Raw genomic sequence first — 23,540 nt, 5'->3', positions numbered from 1 at the left:
ACATATTTTGACTTATAGTAAAAGACAATTTCTTCCCCAGATGGCTCTAGTGGTAAAGAACCTGTCTGCTAATATAGGAGATATAAGAGACATGGGTTTGATCCCTGGGTCAGGAAAATCCCCTGGAGGAGGAGAAAAAGTCACTCCAGTATTCTTGCCTGGAGAATCCCACAGACAGAGGAGCTTAGTGGACTACAGTTCATAGGGTCACAAAGAGTCAGATGTGACTGAAATGACTTGCATAGCACAAAGCACAAAAGGCAATTTAAAGAAGAACAAATCTTATAGTTTGCTGGAATTTAAAAATTTACTTTCACAGTTCAGCTAGACTGTAGGACACGTTAGTGTTTTTCAGAGTTGGGTTCTTTAGCTGTGATTAAACAGATTTAAAACTGTCTAGCCATCACTCAGTAATCTTTGGCACATATACTAATGTGATGAAAGTCATGAAAGTGATCTGGATAATCATGTTGGATCTCAATTTCAGTTAGCGAGGGAGAATAATTAGACAATTACAAGTTTACAGTACATACAAAAGTCACATGATTGAAAATTTACACAATGCAGCATACCAGTGAAACTGTTTGTCTCAAACTTATGACCCAAAGCTTCTTCAGATTCCTAATGATGGCCAGAATCTCAATCATTTCCTGAAGCAATTATAAACACAACATTGCAAGCTTCCTAGTTTAATTCATGAATTTTAAAATCCTTTCATGGAATTGAATTTCAATTTAATGTAATAAAGAACTTAATGCTGCCTGGAACCAATGCAAAAATGGAAGCATATACCTTGAACAATAATGTGTTTTCTATTTCTAGAGCTGTTCAAGTATAGATTAATTAATGCCTTGGTAGACACTGTAGCAGGAATTAAATTATCCCTGACTTTAGTGAGGTTTCTTTTGTTTGCTTTTAAAACCTTGGTTTTAAGAGTGTATGGTTATTAGATTTATAAATATATCATATTATATCCTATTTTGAACATGTGTATATGTCATTAAAGTATTTAACATTAATTCATATAATTTAAAAGATTATCTATCATCTATTGGAAGGAATGATGTTGAAGCTGAAACTCTAATACTTTGGCCACCTGATGAGAAGAGCTGATTCATTTAAAAAGTCCTGATGCTGGGAAAGATTGACGGCAGGAGAAGGGGACAACAGAGGATGAGATGGTTGGACGGCATCACCAACTCAATGGACATGAGTCTGAGTAAGCTCCAGAAGTTGGAGATGGACAGGGAGGCCTGGTGTGCTGCAGTCCATGGGGTTGCAAAGAGTTGAACATGACTGAGCGACTGAACTGAACTGAACTGATCATCTGTTTAGGTATATCAAACTTGGCAATCTTCTGCCTGTACCTAGAAGTAATGTAAGAGATCTGGGTTTGGTCCTTGGGTTGGGAAGATCCCCTGGAGAAGGGAAAGACGACCCACTCTAGTATTCTGGCCTGGAGAATTCCATGGACTGTACAGGGTCGCAAAGAGTCGGACGTGACTGTGCGACTTTCATTTTCACTTTCAAGACATCACTACTAATTTTCATCCATGCCTCAGCTAATTTGTTTTGAGGGAAATTTTTAATTCAATAATTGTCAAAGGTAGATTATATTCAGGGCTTCACAGGTGGTGCTAGTGGTAAAGCACCCAGCTGCCAATGCAGGAGACATAAGAGACCAGGGTTCAATTCCTGGGTTGGGAAGAACCCTTGGAGGAGGGCATGGTAACCCACTCCAGTATTCTTGCCTGGAGAATCCCATGGACAGAGGAGCCTGGTGGGTTACAGTCCATAGGACAGCAAAGAGTCGGACATGACTGAAGTGACCTACCACACACACACACACACACACGCAGATTATATTCAATGCCTCCCTTACAGATATATTAATCTTATACATAGATGATTTTACTTGTAAATTGACAGTAAAGATGGATAAAAGTTGGCATTTTATCAAAAAAATATCTTTCATTTAGAATTTGTAAAAAAAAATTTAGGCCTAATGTTTACTTTATATATGAAAAATTCATATAAGAAAATAAGATTTTATGGAAAATATAACCCTGCAATACCAAAGTAACTCCTTTAAAAAATCAAAAAGTGTTAGTAGCACATACAAAATTTCTTTTCTAATAACTAGTAATTTTTATTCACTAAAATGCTAACCTTAGGACCACAAGTTACTCTAACTTAATAATAAGCTATTTTAAGCACTATTACTTTAAATTTAACTGTTCTAAGGATAAAGCTTCATTATTTTAAAGACTTTTAAAATTAAGTGATCCAACTAATTTCAATTGCTTGAATACTTAGGTCAGTATCACAATTTCAGGAGGTTGCATTATTTCCTAGCTATTCAGTGTAAAATCCAATGATTATTTCTTGGGATAGAAGTGCTTTGTAAGAGTGAGAATACTCTAGGAGGACAATGAGCTTTGAGAACAACTTTTTTTTAAAACATATTCCCTCTGTTCTCCGCTTCCCCAAGCAAGTCCTTAGGCACTCAAGTCAGTTATTTAATCAATAAATCAGAGCTAGTGAGAAGAATGCTCCAATGTCTAAAAGTGGGACAATGGGAAGAATCCTCTGAAAGTACCTAGAGCTAGAGTTTGAACTCTGGCATTATATATGCCTTAATTTTGCAGACTGGAATCCACTAGTCAGTTACTAATGAATCATAATGTCTAATGAAATGTAGAATACACTTCAGGTAAATCATCGTAACGCAAGTGTCAACTGTGTGCCCAATGACCAAAATTGGAGTCCATAATCATTTCCTCAAAGATTATTCTTTATAGGTATCTCATTTGAAAATGACTTAGAATAACTCTTGTCAGTTAATAAGTTATCTAAGATGGCCTCCTATATACATGCAAAGCATCATGCGTGTCCTTCATAGACTTTTTCAGTCACCAAGTCATTTCCAACTCTTTGTGATCCCATAGACTGCAGCATGCTAAGCTTCCCTGTCCTTCATTATCTCCTGGAGTTTGCTCAAACTCCAGTTCATTGACTCGGTGATGTCATCCAACCATCTCATCCTCCATTGCCCCTTTCTCCACAGACTTATAGAAGGTCTCAGACATGCAGAGGATATGTATTTATTAGTTAATTCTATCCTGGAGCTTCAAGCATTCCCATGACTGGTTGGACTGTAGATGGCTCTGGATGACATAGGGTCCAAAGTATAACAAATTTAGTTACCATCTCTCAACTTCCTTCCTAGCAAATAAATATAATTTACAGATGACTCTCATTTTCCTGAATTCCACTGTCACTCTGAATTTTTCTCAAATTTTTTATATAAAATGTAACTTCAATCATTACACAACTCAGCTTTCACAAATTGTTAATTAGATTCTAACTAGCTCAAGTCAAAGTAAAATAAATCAAGTCTCAAAATTTCTGTACAAACAATGAAAATGCAGACGTATTTTTACTTTTAAATAATACTTTTAATAAACTTACTTGGAACCGGTAAAAGGTGCCATCATCCTTGAGTGTGAGGACATGATCCGAGATTGGAAAGAAGTAGCCATGGGCAGCCATTAGCGTTCCCAAATGGAGTGCCTCCACTAGTTCATGAAAACAAATGGGAAAACACATATATAACTCTTTAAAGCTGTTCATTCATAGGCAGAGTTCATTCATAGGTAGAGTTTTATCTTGTTTCTTTTGAGCATGTTCCTACATTGGAATACTCAGCATCCCAGAAAAGCCTGTCTTTGTACTTCTTTCAGCTCTTTCACCTAAGGTACCAAGATGGTTCTGCTTCCTGGTAGTGACCACAATGACCAGCAGTGCATGTGACCAGACCATGAGAACATAAAGCTATGGAATGCTGAATCTGAAGGTCTTTCAGTAATCAAAAAATCTGCTGCCTTCATTTTATAGATGGGACATGTTTTGCTATGGGTTAATAATCTTCCAAAAACAAATATATTTGGCATTTACATAGCACTTTAAACTTCTAAAAAGTTCTCATTTGCATCATTCCCTGTCCTGTAATATGAATATCCAATACTATTAGCAATTCTTCTAATGACATGGATCGTTACTAGATAATGTTAATAGGCAATGTCTAGGCATCTAGAACAATTTATACTGCACTAAGTGTGCCTGCAGTCTGTGGTTGGCTAGATTGCTCTAGCTTTTGCTACTGTATGTACAATATTCTAGACATGGACTATGTAGAGATTTATATAACAATGAAAACATTATATTTTCCCAGTAGTCTGAGAAATAGTCGGAACATAATACTGTAATACTCACAGTCCTTCTATAGCAGTTAATGGCCCAACAAAGGCCCAACAAAAGGGATAATAAAATTTGATCACTAGGATTATTACTGCATTTGTGCAGGGACAACATAAAGTTTGCTAACTTGAAGCTTAGAAACTATGGAACTATTCAAGATAGTTTTTTAGTCCAACATAAGCATATACGTATATAGAAAATAAAAAAGTTAGGTTTATTGATTTGTTTGTGTATCTTTAGGTGCAATTTTCTGGTGGCTCAGATGGTCAAAAATCTGCCTGCAATGCAGAAGACCTGGATTCAATCCCTGGGTCAGGAAGCTCCCCTGGAGAAGGGAACAGCTATCCACTCCAGTATTCTTGCCTGGATAATTCCATGGACAGAAGAGCCTGGTGGGCTACAGTCCATGGGTTTGCAAAGAATCAGACACGACTGAGCAACTGACACTTTTTTACACTTTAATGTGCAATTTATAGATTTAGTTCTATTTTTAGATAAACAGCTAAAATGATTCTTTAACTCTAGGATTCTAACAGACTTTCCAGGACTATGTGTATCTCTAACTCCATCTGTCAATCACAGGTAATTTTCACACTTCAGCTAGTACTGAGTCCCTAAACTGCTTGCTATGGCCCACCTACCCAAGCACAAGAATCTCTTCCTATCCCCTTCCCACGTCTATACTGCTAATAATGAAATAATTGTTAAATTTATTTAACCTGTAGTTGGGTACTATAGTGCCCCTTTTAATATTATCTAGCATAATGCAAAATTTTAAGTGGTAACTTCTACCTCTGGCCTCCACTCTACTGTTCTTGTCAATAAGAAAGAACAACTGCTGACCGTCCTCTTTACCATGGACCTGGAAGACTGTTATTAAGTGACCCAGTTATCCTGTTTACACACCCAATCAATTACACACCTCTCTTCACAGAGTGTTCTTTTTCTACAAAGGAGGATATTTCATCCTTTATGCATCCTTTTAGTTCAAAATCAAGATCTTCTCAAAGTCTGTGCTGCTTATAAGTATATACTCACATATTCTGTGATTCTCATTAAAGCTGAGAAGGTAGTGTTATATGATGGGAAGAATAAAACATTTGGAAACACTTTTTCACTTTTGTTATTTAAATTCTCTGCACCTCTCCTATCCATTAATACAGGTAATAAACCCACCCTGCACAGCTCATATGAAAATCAAATAATACATATATATACATAAAGAAGTTGCGGAACTTTGCTGGTGGCCTAGTGGTAAAGAATCCACTTTACCAGGTGGGTGTGGATTCAATCACTGGTCAGGGATCTAAGATCCCACATGCCCTGGAGCAATTAAGCCTGTGTGCCACAACTACTGAGCCTGTACTCCACAACTGGAGTCCATGCACCATGTTGACAGATTCCACGTGCAGACCCGATGCTGCCAAATAAATGAATAAAAATGATTAAAAAAAATAAAGACCGTCCCAGCCCCGGATCCCTAGGCCGAATGCTTTGACCCATTACCTGCTCTACCATGCTATCTTGTGATATTTGTGGTGAAACAGTATCCTCAGAACCAGACATGAAGGCTCACCTAACTGTTCACATGGAAAATGAAGTTATATGTCCATTTTGCAAGTTGTCAGGTGTGAATTATGATGAAATGTGTTTTCATATTGAAACTGCTCATTTTGAGCAAAATGAACTAGAAAGAAACTTTGAGAGGATTAATACAATACAGTATGGAACTTCCGATAACAGGAAGGACAGCAGCCTACAGTGTAGAGCAGACATTAATTCAAGTGTTCATTCAGCTTGTGCATCTAATCAGCCGAAGATTTCAGCTCAAAGCCTGCCTGAGGATGGTACTTTAAAACATAAAGACTTTTATTCAGAGAACTTAACTGAATCTAGAAAATTCCTGAAAAGTACGGAAAGACAGTCTGACCGAACCAAAATTAAAGAATCAATTTATGAAACGATGTACAGTCCTCCTGAATGTCCATTCTGTGAAAAAATAGAAGATAATAGTCAAGATATGGAAACTCATGTGAAAACAAAGCATGCTGATCTTTTAGACACTCCATTAGAAGACTGTAATCAACTACTCTATGACTGCCCTATGTGTGGGCTCATCTGTACAAACTACCATATTCTGCAGGAACATGTTGACTTGCATTTGGAAGAAAGCAGCTTTGGACAAGGTGTGAATAGAGTCCAGTGTTCTAGAGATCTAGAGTTGGCTCAACAGCTTCAACAAGAAGAAGACAGAAAGAGGAGATCTGAAGAATCAAGACAAGAAATGGAAGAATTTCAGAAGCTGCAGAGACAGTATGGTTTAGATAATTCTGGAGGGTACAAACAACAGCAGCTACGAAATATGGAGATAGAAGTAAATAGGGGAAGAATGCATCCATCTGAATTTCATAGAAGAAAAGCTGATATGATGGAATCACTAGCTATTAGTGTTGATGATGGAAAAACAAAAACATCTGGAATTATGGAAGCGCTTTATACGTATTATCAGAATGCTGCCACAGATGTGAGGCGTGTGTGGCTTTCTGCAGGAGTGGATCACTTTCATTCATCTTTTGGTGATAAAGGTTGGGGTTGTGGTTACAGAAATTTCCAAATGCTGCTTTCATCATTATTGCAAAATGATGCTTATGATGATAGCTTGAAAGGTATGTCAGTTCCTTGCATTCCAAAAATTCAGTCTATGATTGAAGATGCTTGGAAGGAAGGTTTTGATCCCCAGGGTGCCTCTCAGCTTAATAACAGGTTACAGGGAACAAAGGCCTGGATTGGAGCATGTGAAATATATACCCTTCTCACTTCCCTAAGGATAAAGTGTCGTATTGTTGACTTTCACAAGTCAACTGGTCCTTTGGGTACACACCCTCGCTTATTTGAATGGATATTGAGCTACTATGCTTCAGAGAGAGAAGGAAGTCCAAAAGCAGTGTGTACGTCTAAACCACCTATCTATCTTCAGCATCAAGGTCATAGTCGAACAGTTGTTGGAATTGAAGAGAGAAAAAACCGAACATTATGTTTACTAGTATTTGATCCTGGATGCCCTTCTCGAGAAATGCAGAAACTCTTAAAGCAAGACATGGAAGTTAGCAGTCTCAAGCAACTACGGAAGTTTGTGGGGAATTTAAAACATAAGCAATACCAGATAGTGGCAGTAGAAGGTGTGCTTTCTTCAGAGGAGAAAATTGCTAGGAGACAAGCTTCTCAAGTCTTTACAGCTGAGAAGATCCCTTGAAGAAGTCAGCATTTCAGTGATTGTGGAATTTTACTTTTTATTCCAAATTCTGGTATTAACCTTAATACAACATATGAATCTGTGGATTTTCTAAATACTCCATTTATATTTTAATTTCTGAAATGTCTAAATTATACCTTTAGTGCTTCATTGTTTAGTAATTATTCCAATAAAATATCTTGTTTGCATTGTGAAAAAAAAAATATAAATAAATAAATAAATAAATAAAAATTTAAAGAGAAGAAGTTGGAATAGTATCCTGTGCATAGTAGATACTCAATACATGGTAGCTCTTGTGCTTGCTTCATTGGGCTTCCCAGGTGACTCAGTGGTAAAAGATCCGCTTGCCAATGCAGGAGACACAGGACATGTAGGTTTGATCCCCTGGAGTAGGAAATGGCAAACCGCACCAGTATTCTTGCCTGAAATAGTCCATAGACAGAGGAGCCTGGCGGGCTACAGTCCAAGGGGTCACAAAGAATTTGACACAACTGAGCACAGAGCATGTTGTGCTTCATTATTTACACACCAGATGATTTTTACTTTTCTCCAAAGTACTTTCAGGAAATCCACTTCCATAATTGGTCTTTAACTAGGCTGAGGGAGGATCTGGCATTCCTAAATAGCATCAGCCAGTCCATCTTCTTTTTGTGTGTTATTTATAAAACTAAAATGGCAAGCATATCTGTGAGGCATGCTGGCCTATAATAATGAGCAGGTGCTTACAGCCTTGGTCATGTTCAGAATCCCTGGTTACTCATGTTGGCAGCACTAGAAAGAACAATTTTTGAGGATTTCAAAGTCAGGTGGCCTACTTATCTTCTAGGTAGGTATTACCTATATTGTCACAACCATCCTTATTCACTTTATTCCAACAGTCTGTGGCCTGGGAAAATATTATTAGTCCTATTTTCCAGAAAGAGAAATTGAGTTATGGCACATTAGGAAATTTTCAAAATATAGATACAAAAAGGAAAACTGAGATGCCCAGAAAGATTAACATTAAGAGCTTCTGAACTCTAAATACAGGAAAGAGTGTGACTAAAATAATACAAAGAAACACCAACAAAAAACCAAAACAAAACGATGCTAACATGCTGATGAGGATTAGAAAAACATAGTGAAAGTAAATATAGGGAAGCTGAAGAAAAGAAAATCAGAAGAAAATGAATAAGTTCTTACTGTATTCAATAGTTACTAATTACATGATAAATCAAACATTTCTAGAGGCAAGATGAATACTGGCTTTCTTCTGCAGGCTTTCTTCACTATCATAATTAGTCCTACATAAATGCTTGCTAGAAAAAATAATATGTATAATAATGTATATAATAATATATGTATATAATAATTACATTATGCATAATAATATAATACATAATAACAATATGTATAATAATATATAATAATACATATAATAATAATTATTATATAATTATAATAATAATATCTATATATGTAGAAAGTGAATTAGCAAGCAATCTCAGCCTCCCACTTTTGAGGTACAAATACTCCATTTTATTGTGTTTAATCATATATATTCTCATTTTACAACCCTCTAAGATATTCTCAGGCTCATAATTTTATTAATAAGGAAAATTGTTTTTGATAGGTTTTTTAAATGCCCTCAATCCAACAGATACACATTTGTGGGAATATCAATAAGATCAAAATTTAGTTTCTATATGGCCCACACAAAGTTCAATGCAGAGGTCAAGTCAAACTATTTAACTTAATATTTAAGAGGACTGAATTTCTAACAAACCATTTAAAATGATTTTAATTTCATTGGTCAAATAGTAACCTGGAAAGTTTGAGATTACAGAAGTTATAATGCTCTATCACAGGACCTCCAGAGAACATGACTCTAGGACGAGATGAATGCTAAGATAAAAATCAGGGCATTATGGTGAATTTCATTTCATTTAAGACTGTAACCTTGCATTTAGCATAGCAATAGCAAAAGTAGCTATTGATGTTTGCTGAATGAGTGAATAAGCAGATTTATGAATAAATGGTATACAGAATATGAAAAACATAGTATTGCACAAAAAATACAAACTATTGTGTGTTTGACGATGAGGAGCTTGTTAAGCTCTGCCAAGATAATGTAGATATTCAAAATACCTTTTGAAAATACTTTTAAAGCTTTTAAAGTGGGGTTGTTATGGGTATATTATATGGGAAAAGATAACAGTGATATAAATGACTGAAATCCCACTAAAAGATCTTAGAGTGGGCTTGAGATACTTTTCTCAAGGTTGAATTACTGGTAGTAATAACATGAAGACATTTTTCCACATGGTCCAGCTGCTCCTGAATCTCCACAATAGCCTTAATTTAACGAGAATCTGGAGGACTACTGGCAGTCCTGGATTTAAGTGTTGAAAGAATTTAGTGAGTAATCTAGCAAGATCACCCTCCCAATAATGGCACAGCAGATGGCTCCACAACATTATGCTTCTCAGCAAAATAATTAATCATCTTGTACATGTGTTATCCACATCACCCACACAGCTAAACAAAGTTCAACAACAAATTTACTGTAAGATTCCAGTTTATTTTTCATTTGGATATTCAAGCATGAACAAACTCAGGAGTAAACTGCATCTCTAGACAACTGTTACTATGTGAACAGTGTAATGTGGCTGTGTTAAGCCAGATGTACTAATTTCATTACTTCACCTCGAACCTTTAAATAACAGAATTATCAAAATCTATCAAATCTATTTGGTCTAGCTCCACAAAGCAAAAGGAATTCTACATGGTGTAATTTGCTTTGGAACCATAACTACTTCAGAAAGTCAAAAGGATAAAAAGTATACTATAAAAGAGGTTTGTGTCGTTCAGTTCTATATTTCCATATGTAGAAATATATATATTTCTATATTAAATTTGTAATTATAACATATTTTTAGAACTCAGTATATTTTCTTTATACAGCAGTCCCACTGCTGGCAGTCTCAGTACCTCCCAGATACACCCTATATTTTGACATTGATACAACAATGCTTCTGAGTCAAGAAAATAATAATAAAAATATTCACTAAAAATTACTTTTTTATTCCTGTTATGCATTCTTACTTTTATTTTATGGGTATATAAATCAGCAAATGTGATTCATTTATCAACACAGCATACAAGATGTAGCAAATATGATTAGTGAATGGGGAGAAGTATTTTAGAAGGAAATTCACTCAAGACAGAAAAAAAAGACATGGATAATATGACATTAAGGCAAGAAAAGCTAAAAAGTAGTCACAAGTAAGTTATTAAATAGTATTAATAAAATAACAGACATTTATCTTCATGTGTCTCATAAAGGAAAGATTTTGTTAAACTTGTTATTCTCTAAGAAGATAGGGAAGTGGTTATAGAAATATTTTAAAATATTATACTTTTTTTAGAATAGGCATCTGCAAGGAAAGATGAATCATGTGGAAAAAAATCACATATGCAGATTTTTTTCTCAAACAAGGTCAAATAAAAGTGAAATAATGACAATAGTTAGGGACTTCTGAGGTAAGTTTATCTTCTCAATAGTAAGAGTTAGTGCAAGCAGTAAGTATTCAGGCTTTCCTCCTTTTTTAAAAAAACATCATTTTCACATAGGAAAATGAAGTGCCACTTGCTTTTTGGTACTCACAAACCAGGGTTTGTAAGTGTATAAGATGGTATACAGATTAGATAAAAAGATTTTACTTGGGAGAAATAAAAACAAGCTTAATTTATACCAACTTTGAAGATGACACTAGGTAATTAAAACAGGTAAATAATATTTCCAAACAAAAGAGCACAGCATGGGGTGAAGCAACTAGAATATGCAAGCCAGCTGCTCCAGTTCAAACCCTGATGCCCTCATGTGCTGACTGTATAACTGGGGCAGAGGATACATTCTTTGGACCTTAGAGTCCTCATTTGTAGAAAGAAGACAATAATAAAACACTGATGTTAAAAGTTTGTCATGAGGATCAACTGAGATAAATGAGAAATGCACTTAAAATAAGGCCGGTCACATAGAAGAGCTCCAAAAATATGAGTTATTAGAGTTGGCTAATATTAATGAAAGAACACATTTGGTAGCACTTAGCGCAAAAGGCAGTGGGGAACCTAGTAGCTGGTATTGACCTAGGCTTCCAGATCACGTTGAACACTCCCAGTTGAACACTCTTTAAAGTCCTCCAGGTGATCCAACTGGAATCTTTAGTCTATAGATGATGACTCTGCTCTGGAATACACTTACAATTATTCCTAGGAAGCAAAGAACACTACCCAAATTCCAAAGATTTGGTATCACAGCTATAGGAAAAATTTTCCAAAGGTAACATATTCTGCACACGGGATTTACAATCTGAAACATGAAAATGCAACAGATCAGTGAGAACTCCCCCAGTTCAAGAGAGGGTGGGAAGGACTAACACAAGGGCACAGAACCTGGCAATGCTGAAAAACAACGGTGACAGAGGAAGCGCAGGGCCAGCAGACACAATGGAGGTGCTTTCTTAAGGAAGCATAATATTTTCCCAGGACTCAAAAAAAATTAACTCATTAAAAAATTAGTACTGAAAGTAATAGGATCATACATCAATAGCCCTTATCACACACACACACAGGGTAGAGTAGTCTAGTTGCCTCATATGGTTAAGTATGAAAGCTTAGGAAATTATTTCAATATGAAGAACAGTGCTGAAATATTTTAAAAGTGAAAGATATCACATAGGTGATATCTTTGTGATATTGGTGTGGAGGACTGGTTTAAGATCCATGGTATCTGGTAACTATATTATATCAGGATGTTCATTTCACTGACACAGTATATCCTTTTGTAAAACTGGTAGGTGCATCATTGTATAAAATGAGCCACACTTCAACAAGATTCTGTTTTATTTATATGTGTGATTAGGTGCTAGAACAGTATTCAGAGGAGAGAAAAATCACACTGAGTTTATTCAAGAATAGTGTAAGGAAAGCGTAATAATCACAAGAGCCAAGGCAATAATAAATTACAGTGTAAAGCAACATTCCTTCTAAAGTTCAATATACATTCTGCAAAATTTCCATTTTCATCTAAAAAATGTTTATTTATTTGCCAGCACTGGATCTTAGTTGTGGCATGCGGGATCTTCCGATATATGCAGACTCTTAGTTGTGGCATGTAGCTAGTTGCGGCATGTAGATACCCTGATCAGGTATCGAATCCGGACTCCTTGCATTGGGAGCAGAGAGTCTTAGCCACTGGACCACCAGGGATTTTCTTCTATTGCCATTTTCTTCGTTGTTTTGGGTTCATTTTTATAGGTCTTTTTTTCTTCCCTTCCTCTTTGTTCTCTTGTTGATGACCATCTTTAGTGTTCTGTTTGGGATGCTTTTTCTTTTTTTGTTTGTGTATATATTGTAGTTCTTTGGTTTGCATTCCCCATAAGTTTTTTGTTTAACAGTCTATATATGTAGAAAGCTGTTTGAAGTTGCTGGTCTCTTTCCCACCTGGAGAAGTTACTTTAGCAATTGTTGTAAAGATGATGTGGTACTGCTCAATTCTCTTAGCTTTTCTTCCTGTAAAGATTTTGATTTCTCTGATGAATTTGAATGAAAGCCTTGCTGGGTAGAGTATTCTTGGTTGTAGGTTTTTCCATTTCCTCACTTTAAAGATATCATGCCACTCCCTTCTGACCTGCAGAGTTTCTGCTAAAAAAGCAGCTGAAAATCTTATGGGGATGCCCTCATATATTACCTGCTGCCTTTCCTTTGTTGCATTTAATACTTTTTCTTTATATTTAATTTTTGCTATTTTGATTAGCAGGGGTCTTGACATGTTTCTCCTTATTTTATCCTGCATGGGACTTTCTGCACTTTCTGGACTTAGGTGACTGTTTCGTTTTCCAGGTTAAAGAAGTTTCCATTTGCTGCCCTGCATGTAGTATTCTTGGTATTATCTTTCTAAATTCCATATATATGCATTAATACACAGTATTTGTTTTTTTCTTTCTGACTTACTTCACTCTGATATGATATGATAGTGGGTCTATCCACAGCTCTGCAAATGAAATTGTTTCATTCCTTTTGATGCCTCTTTTAAAATTTTTATTGTCCTCATACAATTTATTTAAGAGAATGTTTAATTTATGTTCTCTTCTAGACTTTTATGATGTCAAGTCTTATATCGATATTTAAACCTTCAAGCCATTTTGAGCTTATTTTTGTGTATGGTGGGTGTGTGTGTTGTAAATTCACTGATTAACATGCAGCTATCCAGCTTTCCCAACACCACTTGTCAAAGAGACTGTGTTTTCTCCACTGTATACTCTTGCTTCCTTTGTCAAAGATTATTTGACCATAGGTGTGTGAGTTTATTTCTACACTCTTTATTCTGTTCCATTGATCCATATGTCTCTTTTTGTACAAATACCATGCTGTTGTGGGTACTACAGCTTTGTAGTACTATCTGAAATCTGGGAGGATTCTGCATCCAGCAGAATGTTCAGAACAGCATTCTGTTCTTTTTCCTCAAGATTGCTTTGACACTTCTGGGTCTTTTATTGTTCCATATAAATTTTTGGATTATTTGTTCTAGTTCTGTGAAATATGTCATGGGTAATTTAATAGGGATCACAATAAATTTGTAGACTGCTTTGGATAGTATGCACATATTAACAGTATTAATTTTCCAGTCTAAGAGCACAATATATCTTTCCATTTCTTTGAATCATTTACTTTATCAAAGTTTTATAGTTCTCAGCGTGTAAGTCTTTCAACTTTTTGGTCAGTTTATTCCTAAATATTTCATTTTTGATGCAATTTTAAAAAGTATTGTTTTTGACTCCCTTTATGATATGTCAATGTTAGTATAAAGAAATGAAACAGATTTCTGTATTTTAATATTGGATCTTCCTACCTTGCTGAATTCATCATTGATAATTTTGAGGTTAACAAACAAATTTGCATTATTTGAGAAGTATTAGCTTATAAATTTTAAAGGATTTCTTTACCTTAATTAACTTAAAGGAATGAACCAAATGAACCTATAAAATATGCTTTCTTTAAAAAACTATAAAAGTGAAAGTAGCTTAGTCATGTCTGACTCTTTGCAACCCCATGAACTATACAGCTCATGGAATTCTCCTGGCCAGAATACTGGAGTGGGTAGCCTGTCCCTTCTCCAGGGGAATCTTCCCAACCCAGGGATTGAACCCAGGTCTCCTGCATTACAGCCGGATTCTTTACTAGCTGAGGCACCAGGAAAGCCCAAGAAAACTGGAGTGGGTAGCCTATCCCTTCTCCAGGGGATCTTCCCAACCCAGGAATCAAACCAGGGCTTCTTGCATTGCAGGTGGATTCTTTATCAGTTGAGCTACCAGGGAATCCCCCCTCCCTCCCCGCAAAAACTATAGTAGATATATTAATTTCAGACAAAGCAAACTTTATAACAGGGGGATTGTCAGGGCTAATGGAGGATGATGAATAATCATAAAGAGGTCAATTCTCCAAGAAGACAGAACAAGTTACATGTCTATAAACTTAACAGAGTGTCAAAATATGTAAGGCAAACAGTGATAGGACTGAAAGAAGAAATATAGAAATCCATTATTATAGTTGTAAACTTCAGCACCAGTCTTTCAGTAATAGATACATAAAATAGACAAAAAGATCAATAAGACTTAGATGAACCTGAAGAACACTATCCATCACTTGATGTAACTGATGTGTATATAATATTCTATCCAACAATAGTAGAGTTATTCTGTAGCACACATGAAATATTCATCAATGTTCAAAGAGATGAATTACATTCTGGGCCATAAAACAAACCTTAAAATATTTAAAAGAATAAAAATCATACAAAGTATTATTATAATAGAATTACATATACTATAAAGTTAAACTAAATATCAATAAAATAAGGACAGTTGATAAATACCCAAATGTTCAAAATTAAATAATATACATCTTAATAATTCATATGTCAAAGAAAAATCCTAGAGATAAATTAAAAATTATAATGAGCTGAATGAATATATAATTTATCGAAACTTGTATCTATAGCAAAGGCAGTGCTTAGAGGGAAATTTATAGTGCTAAATGCATCAATAACGTAAGGTGGAACTTTAGTATCACAGAAATTAGAGAAAGAAGGGTGATTTAAAGCTAAAGAAAGGGTAAAATTACAGAAGCAACCAGAAAACAATAGAGAAAAATCAATGAAATTGATAGACTTCCAGCCAGGCTAACTAGGAAAAGAAGAAAAAACAAATTGCCAATATCAGAAATGAAAGGGGAGACACTGTGGATCATTACTACTAACCTATGAATATTAAAAAGATAATAAAGTAACACTATTAACAGTGCTGTGCCCACAAATTTGATAACTTAAGTAAAATAATCAATTACTTGAAAGATATAAACCAAAACATACAGAAGAGGCAACAGGTAACCTGAATAGCTCTATTTTTTCAAAGAGAGGAATCAATAGTAAACTCCCTTCAAAAAAAGCAATGGTTCTAGAAAGTTTTGCTGGTAAATTCTACCAAATATTTAGGGAAGAAGTGTTACCAGTTCTTCCAGAAAATTACAAGCAGATAGAACAGTTCCTAACAGTTTCTATAAGATTAGTATTACCTGAATACTAAACTCAGAGAAAGATGTTACAACAAGGAAAATGACAGCCACTTTCTCTTACTAACATAGAAAAAAAAAACCTCAATGAAATATTATCAAATTAAATTCAACAATCAATAAAAAAAGGATTCTACCACAATCAATCTTCTTCCTTCTCCCAAACTTTGTGAGGAAGTATAAAAAACCCAGAGGTTCATGCTGATATAAATAAGTGACTGAATAAGTGGAGGATATGGACAAAGTTCTCCATCAAAAACAAAAAACAAAAAAAATGGAGTAATTTATGTATACATTTCACCCTGAATGAGTTGGAGCATAAATTCTTACTCCTTTAGTTTGAGCTACATTTAGGAATTTCTTTCCAAAGAGTAAATATGAAAAAGGTGGGGAAAATGTCACTTTACAATGAGATTTATATCATCAACATAAAGTAAAAGTCTAGGTTCATTGCTTTTTAAAAAACATAGCAATTTGTTATGTAAAACAATTTTTTAAAAGCTGAAAACAATCCTTTTCTTCTATTAAATATCCTTTACACTTTTGTCTAAGGTCAGATGACTATATTTGTGTGGGTCTATTTCTGGGCTGATCCATTGATCTATATGTCTGTTCTTTCCCCAATATGACAATACTACTTTATTTTGTTGCAAAATGTTTTCCATCTTTCCAATGGGAACTCTCTCGATTGGTTTCTGTGTCCATTTGCATACCTCCAACATTCTGCGTACCCTTATTAAATTCATATTACTACCTGAAAGAAGGCAGTCTAAAAAGATTATAGGGCCTTAGAAAGCATCACTACAAACAAAGCTAGTGGAGGTGATGGAATTCCAGTTGAGCTATTTCAAATCCTGAAAGATGATGCTGTGAAAGTGCTGCACTCAATATGCCAGCAAATTTGGGAAACTCAGAAGTGGCCACAGGACTGGAAAAGGTCAGTTTTCATTCCAATCCCAAAGAAAGGCAATGCCAAAGAATGCTCAAACTACTGAACAATTACACTCATCTCACATGCTAGTAAAGTAATGCTCAAAATTCTCCAAGCCAGGATTCAGCAGTACGTGAACCGTGAACTTCCAGATGTTCAAGCTGGTTTTAGAAAAGGCAGAGGAACCAAAGATCAAATTGCCAATATCCACTGGATCATCAAAAAAGCAAGAGAGTTGTTCTAGAAAAACATCTATCTCTGCTTTACTGACTATGCCAAAGCCTTTGACTGTGTGGATCACAATAAACTGTGGAAAATTCTGAGAGAGATGGGAATACCAGAACACTTGACCTGCCTCTTGAGAAACCTATATGCAGGTCAGGAAGCAACTGTTAGAACTGGACATGGAACAACAGACTGGTTCCAAATAGGAAAAGGAGTACATCAAGGCTGTATATTGTCACCCTGCTTATTTAACTTATATGCAGAGTACATCATGAGAAATGCTGGGCTGGAAGAAGCACAAGCTGGAATCAAGACTGCCAGGAGAAATATCAATAATCTCAGATATGCAGATGACACCACCCTTAGGGCAGAAAGTGAAGAGGAACTAAAAAGCCTCTTGATGAAAGTGAAAGAGGAGAGTGAAAAAGTTGGCTTAAAGCTCAACATTCAGAAAACTAAGATTATGGCATCTGGTCCCATTACTTCATGGGAAATAGATGGGGAAACAGTGGAAACAGTGGCTGACTTTATTTTGGGGGGCTCCAAAATCACTGCAGATGGTGACTGCAGCCATGAAATTAAAAGATGCTTATTCGTTGGAAGGAAAGTTATGACCAACTTAGATAGCATATTAAAAAGCAGAGAAATTTCCTGCCAACAAAGGTCTGTCTAGTCAAGGCTACGGTTTTTCCTGTGGTCATGTATGGATGTGAGAGTTGGACTGTGAAGAAACCTGAGTGCCAAAGAATTGATGCTTTTGAACTTGGTGCTGGAGAGGACTCTTGAGAGTCCCTTGGACTGCAGTGAGATCCAACCAGTCCATCCTAAAGGAGATCAGTCCTGGGTGTTCATTGGAAGGACTGATGCTGAAGCTGAAACTCCAATACTTTGGCCACCTCATGTGAAGAGCTGACTCATTGGAAAAGACCTTGATGCTGGGAGGGACTGGGGGCAGGAGAAGAGGATGACAGAGGATGACAGAGGATGAGATGGCTGGATGGCATCACTGACTCGATGGATACGAGTTTGGGTACACTCCAGGAGTTGGTGATGGGCAGGGAGGCCTGGCGTGCTATGCTTCATGGGGTCGCAAAGAATTGGACACGTGAGCAACTGAACTGAACTGATTGGCTCATTATTTTTGACTAATGTATCATACAAATGTAAGCCATTAACAACAAGGGAAACTGAAAGTTGGAGAGCGTGTGGACAGCAACCAATGTGAATGGTATTCAAGAATGTGGGAGAGTTGAAATTGTTTTCAAGTACACAGAATAAAAGGAATAAAAGATGAAATATGCATGAGTCACCTCCCCAGTGCGCTCCTAGCCTGGTTGCCTTCTAATATATTCTCCACAGTATCTTTTAAAGGACAAACTCTAACCTTGTGTTTGCTGTAAGGATAAAAGATAATGCAGCTAAAATATCTAACTCTATCTGGAACATATTAGAAACAAACAAATGTGGACATTACTTTTCTATTTTCCAAGTTAAATCTATTCAAAGCTCCACCTTCTGCGCATCACCCAATTCACTCCCTAATGATGTCCTATAGGACACCTCTTATCCCTCCTCTATAAGAAAGTGGCTCCCCAGAACTCATTATGGCCAAATCCTGCCACTATACTACATTCATACATTCATCCTTCCAGTCAAACTGGATCACTTAGTGATCTGGAGAAGATCATTCTCTGCTCTGTGTCATTATTGCCAGAAAAGCCTCCTTGCTATCATGTAGAATTCTTTGCAATTCCCTGGATCTACTCAAATATAGCCCTCCCTCATGAAGCCTTTTCTGATTCCTTTAGGAGCAAGCTCACCCTCCAATGAGCCTCCGGTACCTGATGTCATTTATTGTAACTAATTGTGTTCTGGTATTAGTGTTTCCTATTATTTCTTTAACATCCTGAAATACAGGAACTCTGCTTAAACTCTTTTTTTTCCTCTGGCCAAACAATTCACAAATGTAAAGTGGAATAATATATCATTTGTATTTAAAATAAAGCAAGGAAAAGAAATTTAATTTCTTTTTAAATTTAAATTTATTTATTTTAATTGGAGGCTAATTACAATATTGTATTGGTTTTGCCATACATCAACATGAATCCGCCATGGGTGTACATGTGTTCCCCATCCTGAACCCTCCTCCCACCTCCCTCCCCATACCATCCCTCTGGATCAGGAAGAGGGTGGGATGATTTGGGAGAAATTTAATTTCTAAAGAAAATATTCACTTTTGAGTGTTTCTTTAATACTCATATACCCACTGTGCTTTGATACCAGATATGATTAAAAGCCTGCATTTTTGGAAGTGATATATCACCTCTGCAGGACTAAATTAAAAGAGTCACAATGTCTTGAAACAAGCGGCACATCTAATGCTTGCTCTAAGAATATGAAGAAAATACATAATTTATATGTAAGAATTTTATACTTGTTACTTTATATCTAAAAATCACACATTACCAGAAGAAGTTTTGAGAATTTGTTCAATTTCTAAAACAGCATAGAGGGTAACAAACTTCAAATGTCATCTTCCCTGTTTTTAATTAATACCTAGTGTGAATGCAAAAATTATTTTAACCCACAAGTCCATGTTTTGAAATTCAAGTACATGCTTTGATACATTTGGATCAGAAAATGACTAAAAGATCCCTTTATATTTCTCCCATACATCTTAAACTCAGCTTGAAAAATTCAGTAAAAAAACTCAGTAGACTAATGGTAGCTGAGACAAAACTCATGGAACTTTAGACCTTACCCATTCATGGATGACATAAACTAACCTATTCATAGTCCCTTAATTTTGCCAATGGGAAGTGATGCTGCATTTCCTGACAGATGAAAACACATTTTAAGAAGAAACTAACAGAAGCAAATACTGGATGTGAAAATTCTCTTTATAAGAGCAACACAGCTTGAGACAACCATGGTGAAAATGCAAATATCTTTATTCACATGAAAAATTATTTTCAATGGACTTCAGTCTAATTACAAAAATGTCTGACCGGAATGACTTATGAAGTACAGTTATGAATAAAGGTATGTTTAATGGGAGAAACAATTTTAATTACATTAATACTTTAGTACATTTATAATTTGAATTTGAATGCTGAGAGAAATTTTGAAAGTGGTATAAAATAGAAAAAAAGCCATGAATAACAAATGGCTGATTCCAGAAAATTTTATTTGACAAGCAGCATGCTATCTATTGGCATACTCTAATTTTAAATTTGTAACATTCCCTGTCTACAATGAGAGTATGTAATGAAGTCCACCTAAAGGGGGCCAAAGGGCATTTAGTATTAAATTTACATCTTTCTGCGGATAACAGTTTGTAGGAGAAGGAACATTTTCAAGGGCATTAAAATATTTTAAGAGTTCTGAAACTTAAAGAGTTTGAAGTCTTTATCCATCCTAATTCTGATATTTCACATTCTATCTTTAATTGATTAATATATTGTTCAAAACTTTGCACTTAACTCAGGCTCAGATATCAAGGTTGTTTCTCTAAATTTGTGCTTGTATTTATCTGATACTTTGCTGAAAATATAGGATTCGGATGACTTGAAATCCATTGATTGTTATTTTTCAAACACACACTGAATGTTATCCTTGCACTAAATCTCTCTGTTCATAAATGGGGCATTTATCTTATTTTCCAAGACTGTCCCATTCTGTACTCCTAATCCAGTTCTCTTCACTATGAGTGCTTTGCTCACTCAAAAGTTTCAGAGACTTTGTCAAGTAAACCTTTCTTTGCTGAGTCATCAAGTTTTTATTTTCATTCAGTTTTCTTCTCATTATTAATATAAGTATACTGAAAGAATTATTATTAGAGAAAAGAGAAGCAAGGAGAGGAGAAAGAAGGAAGTAAGAAAAGGGAAAGAAGGAAGGTGAGGGAAGTCAAAGGAAAGAAGAAAGGGAGGGAAAGAGGAAGGGAAGGAGGGAGGCAAGAAGGAAGGAAGGAAGAGGGAAGGGAAGGAGAGAATCTGTTCTTGGTTTGGCTACTGTCCCAAGTACCCCCTATCACCCTTTGGTCCCCTTCCTTTTGAGGTCAATTTTCCTGAAAGAGTATTGTGCACATGCCCCTAACTTCCTGCTCTCAACCTCTTCCTTAGCTTCCTTTACCCTGCCTCTGAATCCAAAGCTTTACTAAATTTGCTCTCTCAAAGGGTCACCAATGACCTCCCAGTGCAAAATTCCTAGTTTCCGCCCACTCCCTCACTCCTTTTTGCTCAACAAGCTACTGATGAATTTCTTCCAGGGATCTCCCATTTGACTTCCATCATACTCTATCTACCTTAGTATTTTTCCCTCTGACTCCTGATCTCTTCTTCCCTTTCTCCTCCCAAACTTTGAAATTTTTCTTTGCAAGGCTCCCATTTTCCTTTACTCTTTCCATATTCTTTCTTCTTTGGCAAGCTCCTCTAATTTCATAGCTTTTACTACCAAATCTATATAGCTCATACATGGCAAAATGTACTAAACAAAGTGCCAGCCCAATCCTTAATAACTATGGGGTGTATAAATGGGCATGCAAACATACTTTGTGATAAAAGTGCCAATGAGGCAAATGCAGTGTGTTCTGGAAACACATTAAATGGACATCCAGTGAAATCTTTGGAGATCAAGAACCCTTCCTGGAGAAGCTGATACATAATCAGCATATCATTATATATTGATACATAATACAAGTTCTAATGAAAAAGAATAACTATAAAGGAAGTAGGAGGTTCCAAGCAAAGAAAGCAGCCTATTACTCCAATTAAAAATAAAAAAATAAATTTAAAAGTTTTATCAAAAAGGCAGTATATTCAAAGGCTTGTAATCAGGAGTATAATGTCACTTAACAGACATCAATTTGGTGACTAGAAAGTACAGTGGCGGGGGGCACAAAAATTTGTCATCTGAGTAAATGCCATGATAAACAGGGCTGTATCAAAAAGGGTTTTACATTCAATCTTAAAAGTTTGGACTTTATCCTGAGGACAATGGGGGATCTATTGAACCCTAGAACAGATATACTTAGGTCTGCATTTTGAAAAGATCATCTTAGATGCATTGAAATGAACATATGGTTATGGGGCAAGGAAAGAGGGAATATGAGTTAGAAGATAATGGTAGTTCCCAGTGAGATGTAACTGTGTACGAAATCAGGAAAGATGCAGAGATGATGGAGATAAGTGGGCAAATCTGAGAGATATTTAGGAGGAAAAGTCTACCCAGATTTGGGAACTAAATGTTGAGGTAAATTTTATTTTTTTTTTTGCATACATTAGATGCCTGATAAAAAATCCAAGTGGAAATCTCTATTAGACAGTTGGATTTATAGGTGAGGGGCTCAGAAGGGATTTTATATGTATATTCACAGCAATAGTGGATAAAAAAAGCCAATAAAGCTTATAAAATAAGCTATAGAGCCAATAAATAGGGGGAAAAAAGATGCTTGGGTCTCAAAAACCCTGAAAGTTTTTGACGCAGGCAGAGAAATCTGGGAACGATACTAAGTTGAAGGATGAGGACATGATAGCACAAGCCAGAGAGTGGACTAATAAAATACAGATAAGTGTGAAAAACACTGCAAGGATGTTGACAAGGACTGAGAGTTGACCACTGAATTTAGCAAAAAGAAGAATATCACTCACCACACTGAATAAAAGTTTCAGTTTATAAGTGGAGGACACAGGCAAGATTTCATGAATTGAGAAACTGGAGAGAGAAGAATTAGAGATAGCAAGTGAAAATGAATTTGTAAAAATAGGAGAGATATAGAAGAGTAGGTAGAGTGTATCATGGGTCAACATGGCATTTAGGACGGGAGAGAACTGTGGTGAGTAAACCAAAAAATATATGGTAGTTTAAAACAGAAAATAGAAATGTGAAGGGTGCAACAAGAACCCTGGGGCAATATAACTCCTCAGGAGAGGAGGTGACAACAAGTATACATATGGTTATGTTTCTATGAGGTAGGAAAAGTTAGAAAGTTGAGAAAGCTACTCTATTATTTTCTCTGAAAAGTTCTGTTCTGATGCCGAGGATGACAGAATGAGCGTGACAGGGAACTTTAGGAAAATGAAGGTTACAATCACTCCCACTGGATAAGTCATTTCCTGTGATTAAAATCTATAATTGCCAAGAAATCTTGAAGGCATGATCGGAATCTGAAGCCATGACATCCTAGTATTGATCAGCCGTGGCACTGAGTGATTTTTCAATAGCACATGCACTATTTCATCTGAAACACAGGAACACAATGAG

General features: G+C 35.9%; 1 protein-coding gene and 1 pseudogene across 4 annotated transcripts in view; one reads left to right on the top strand and one right to left on the bottom strand.

Moving 5' to 3' along the window:
• The window catches only part of RGS7 (regulator of G protein signaling 7), a 473,731-nt gene that overhangs the window by 77,162 nt on the left and 373,029 nt on the right, over positions 1-23,540 (bottom strand). For all 4 annotated transcript variants that reach the window (XM_069545572.1, XM_069545573.1, XM_069545574.1 and 1 more), the window contains one exon: positions 3,472-3,578. In XM_069545572.1, the coding sequence (XP_069401673.1) occupies positions 3,472-3,578 (107 nt within the window). The remainder of the gene's footprint in view (positions 1-3,471; positions 3,579-23,540) is intronic.
• Positions 5,726-7,701, top strand: LOC138416031 (zinc finger-containing ubiquitin peptidase 1 pseudogene; annotated as a pseudogene).

This window comes from Ovis canadensis, chromosome 12 (assembly GCF_042477335.2).
Source record: "Ovis canadensis isolate MfBH-ARS-UI-01 breed Bighorn chromosome 12, ARS-UI_OviCan_v2, whole genome shotgun sequence".
Lineage (NCBI taxonomy): Eukaryota > Metazoa > Chordata > Mammalia > Artiodactyla > Bovidae > Ovis > Ovis canadensis.
The sequence above is the reverse complement of the archived record's forward strand: the minus strand, read 5'-3'. Positions and strand labels throughout refer to the sequence as shown.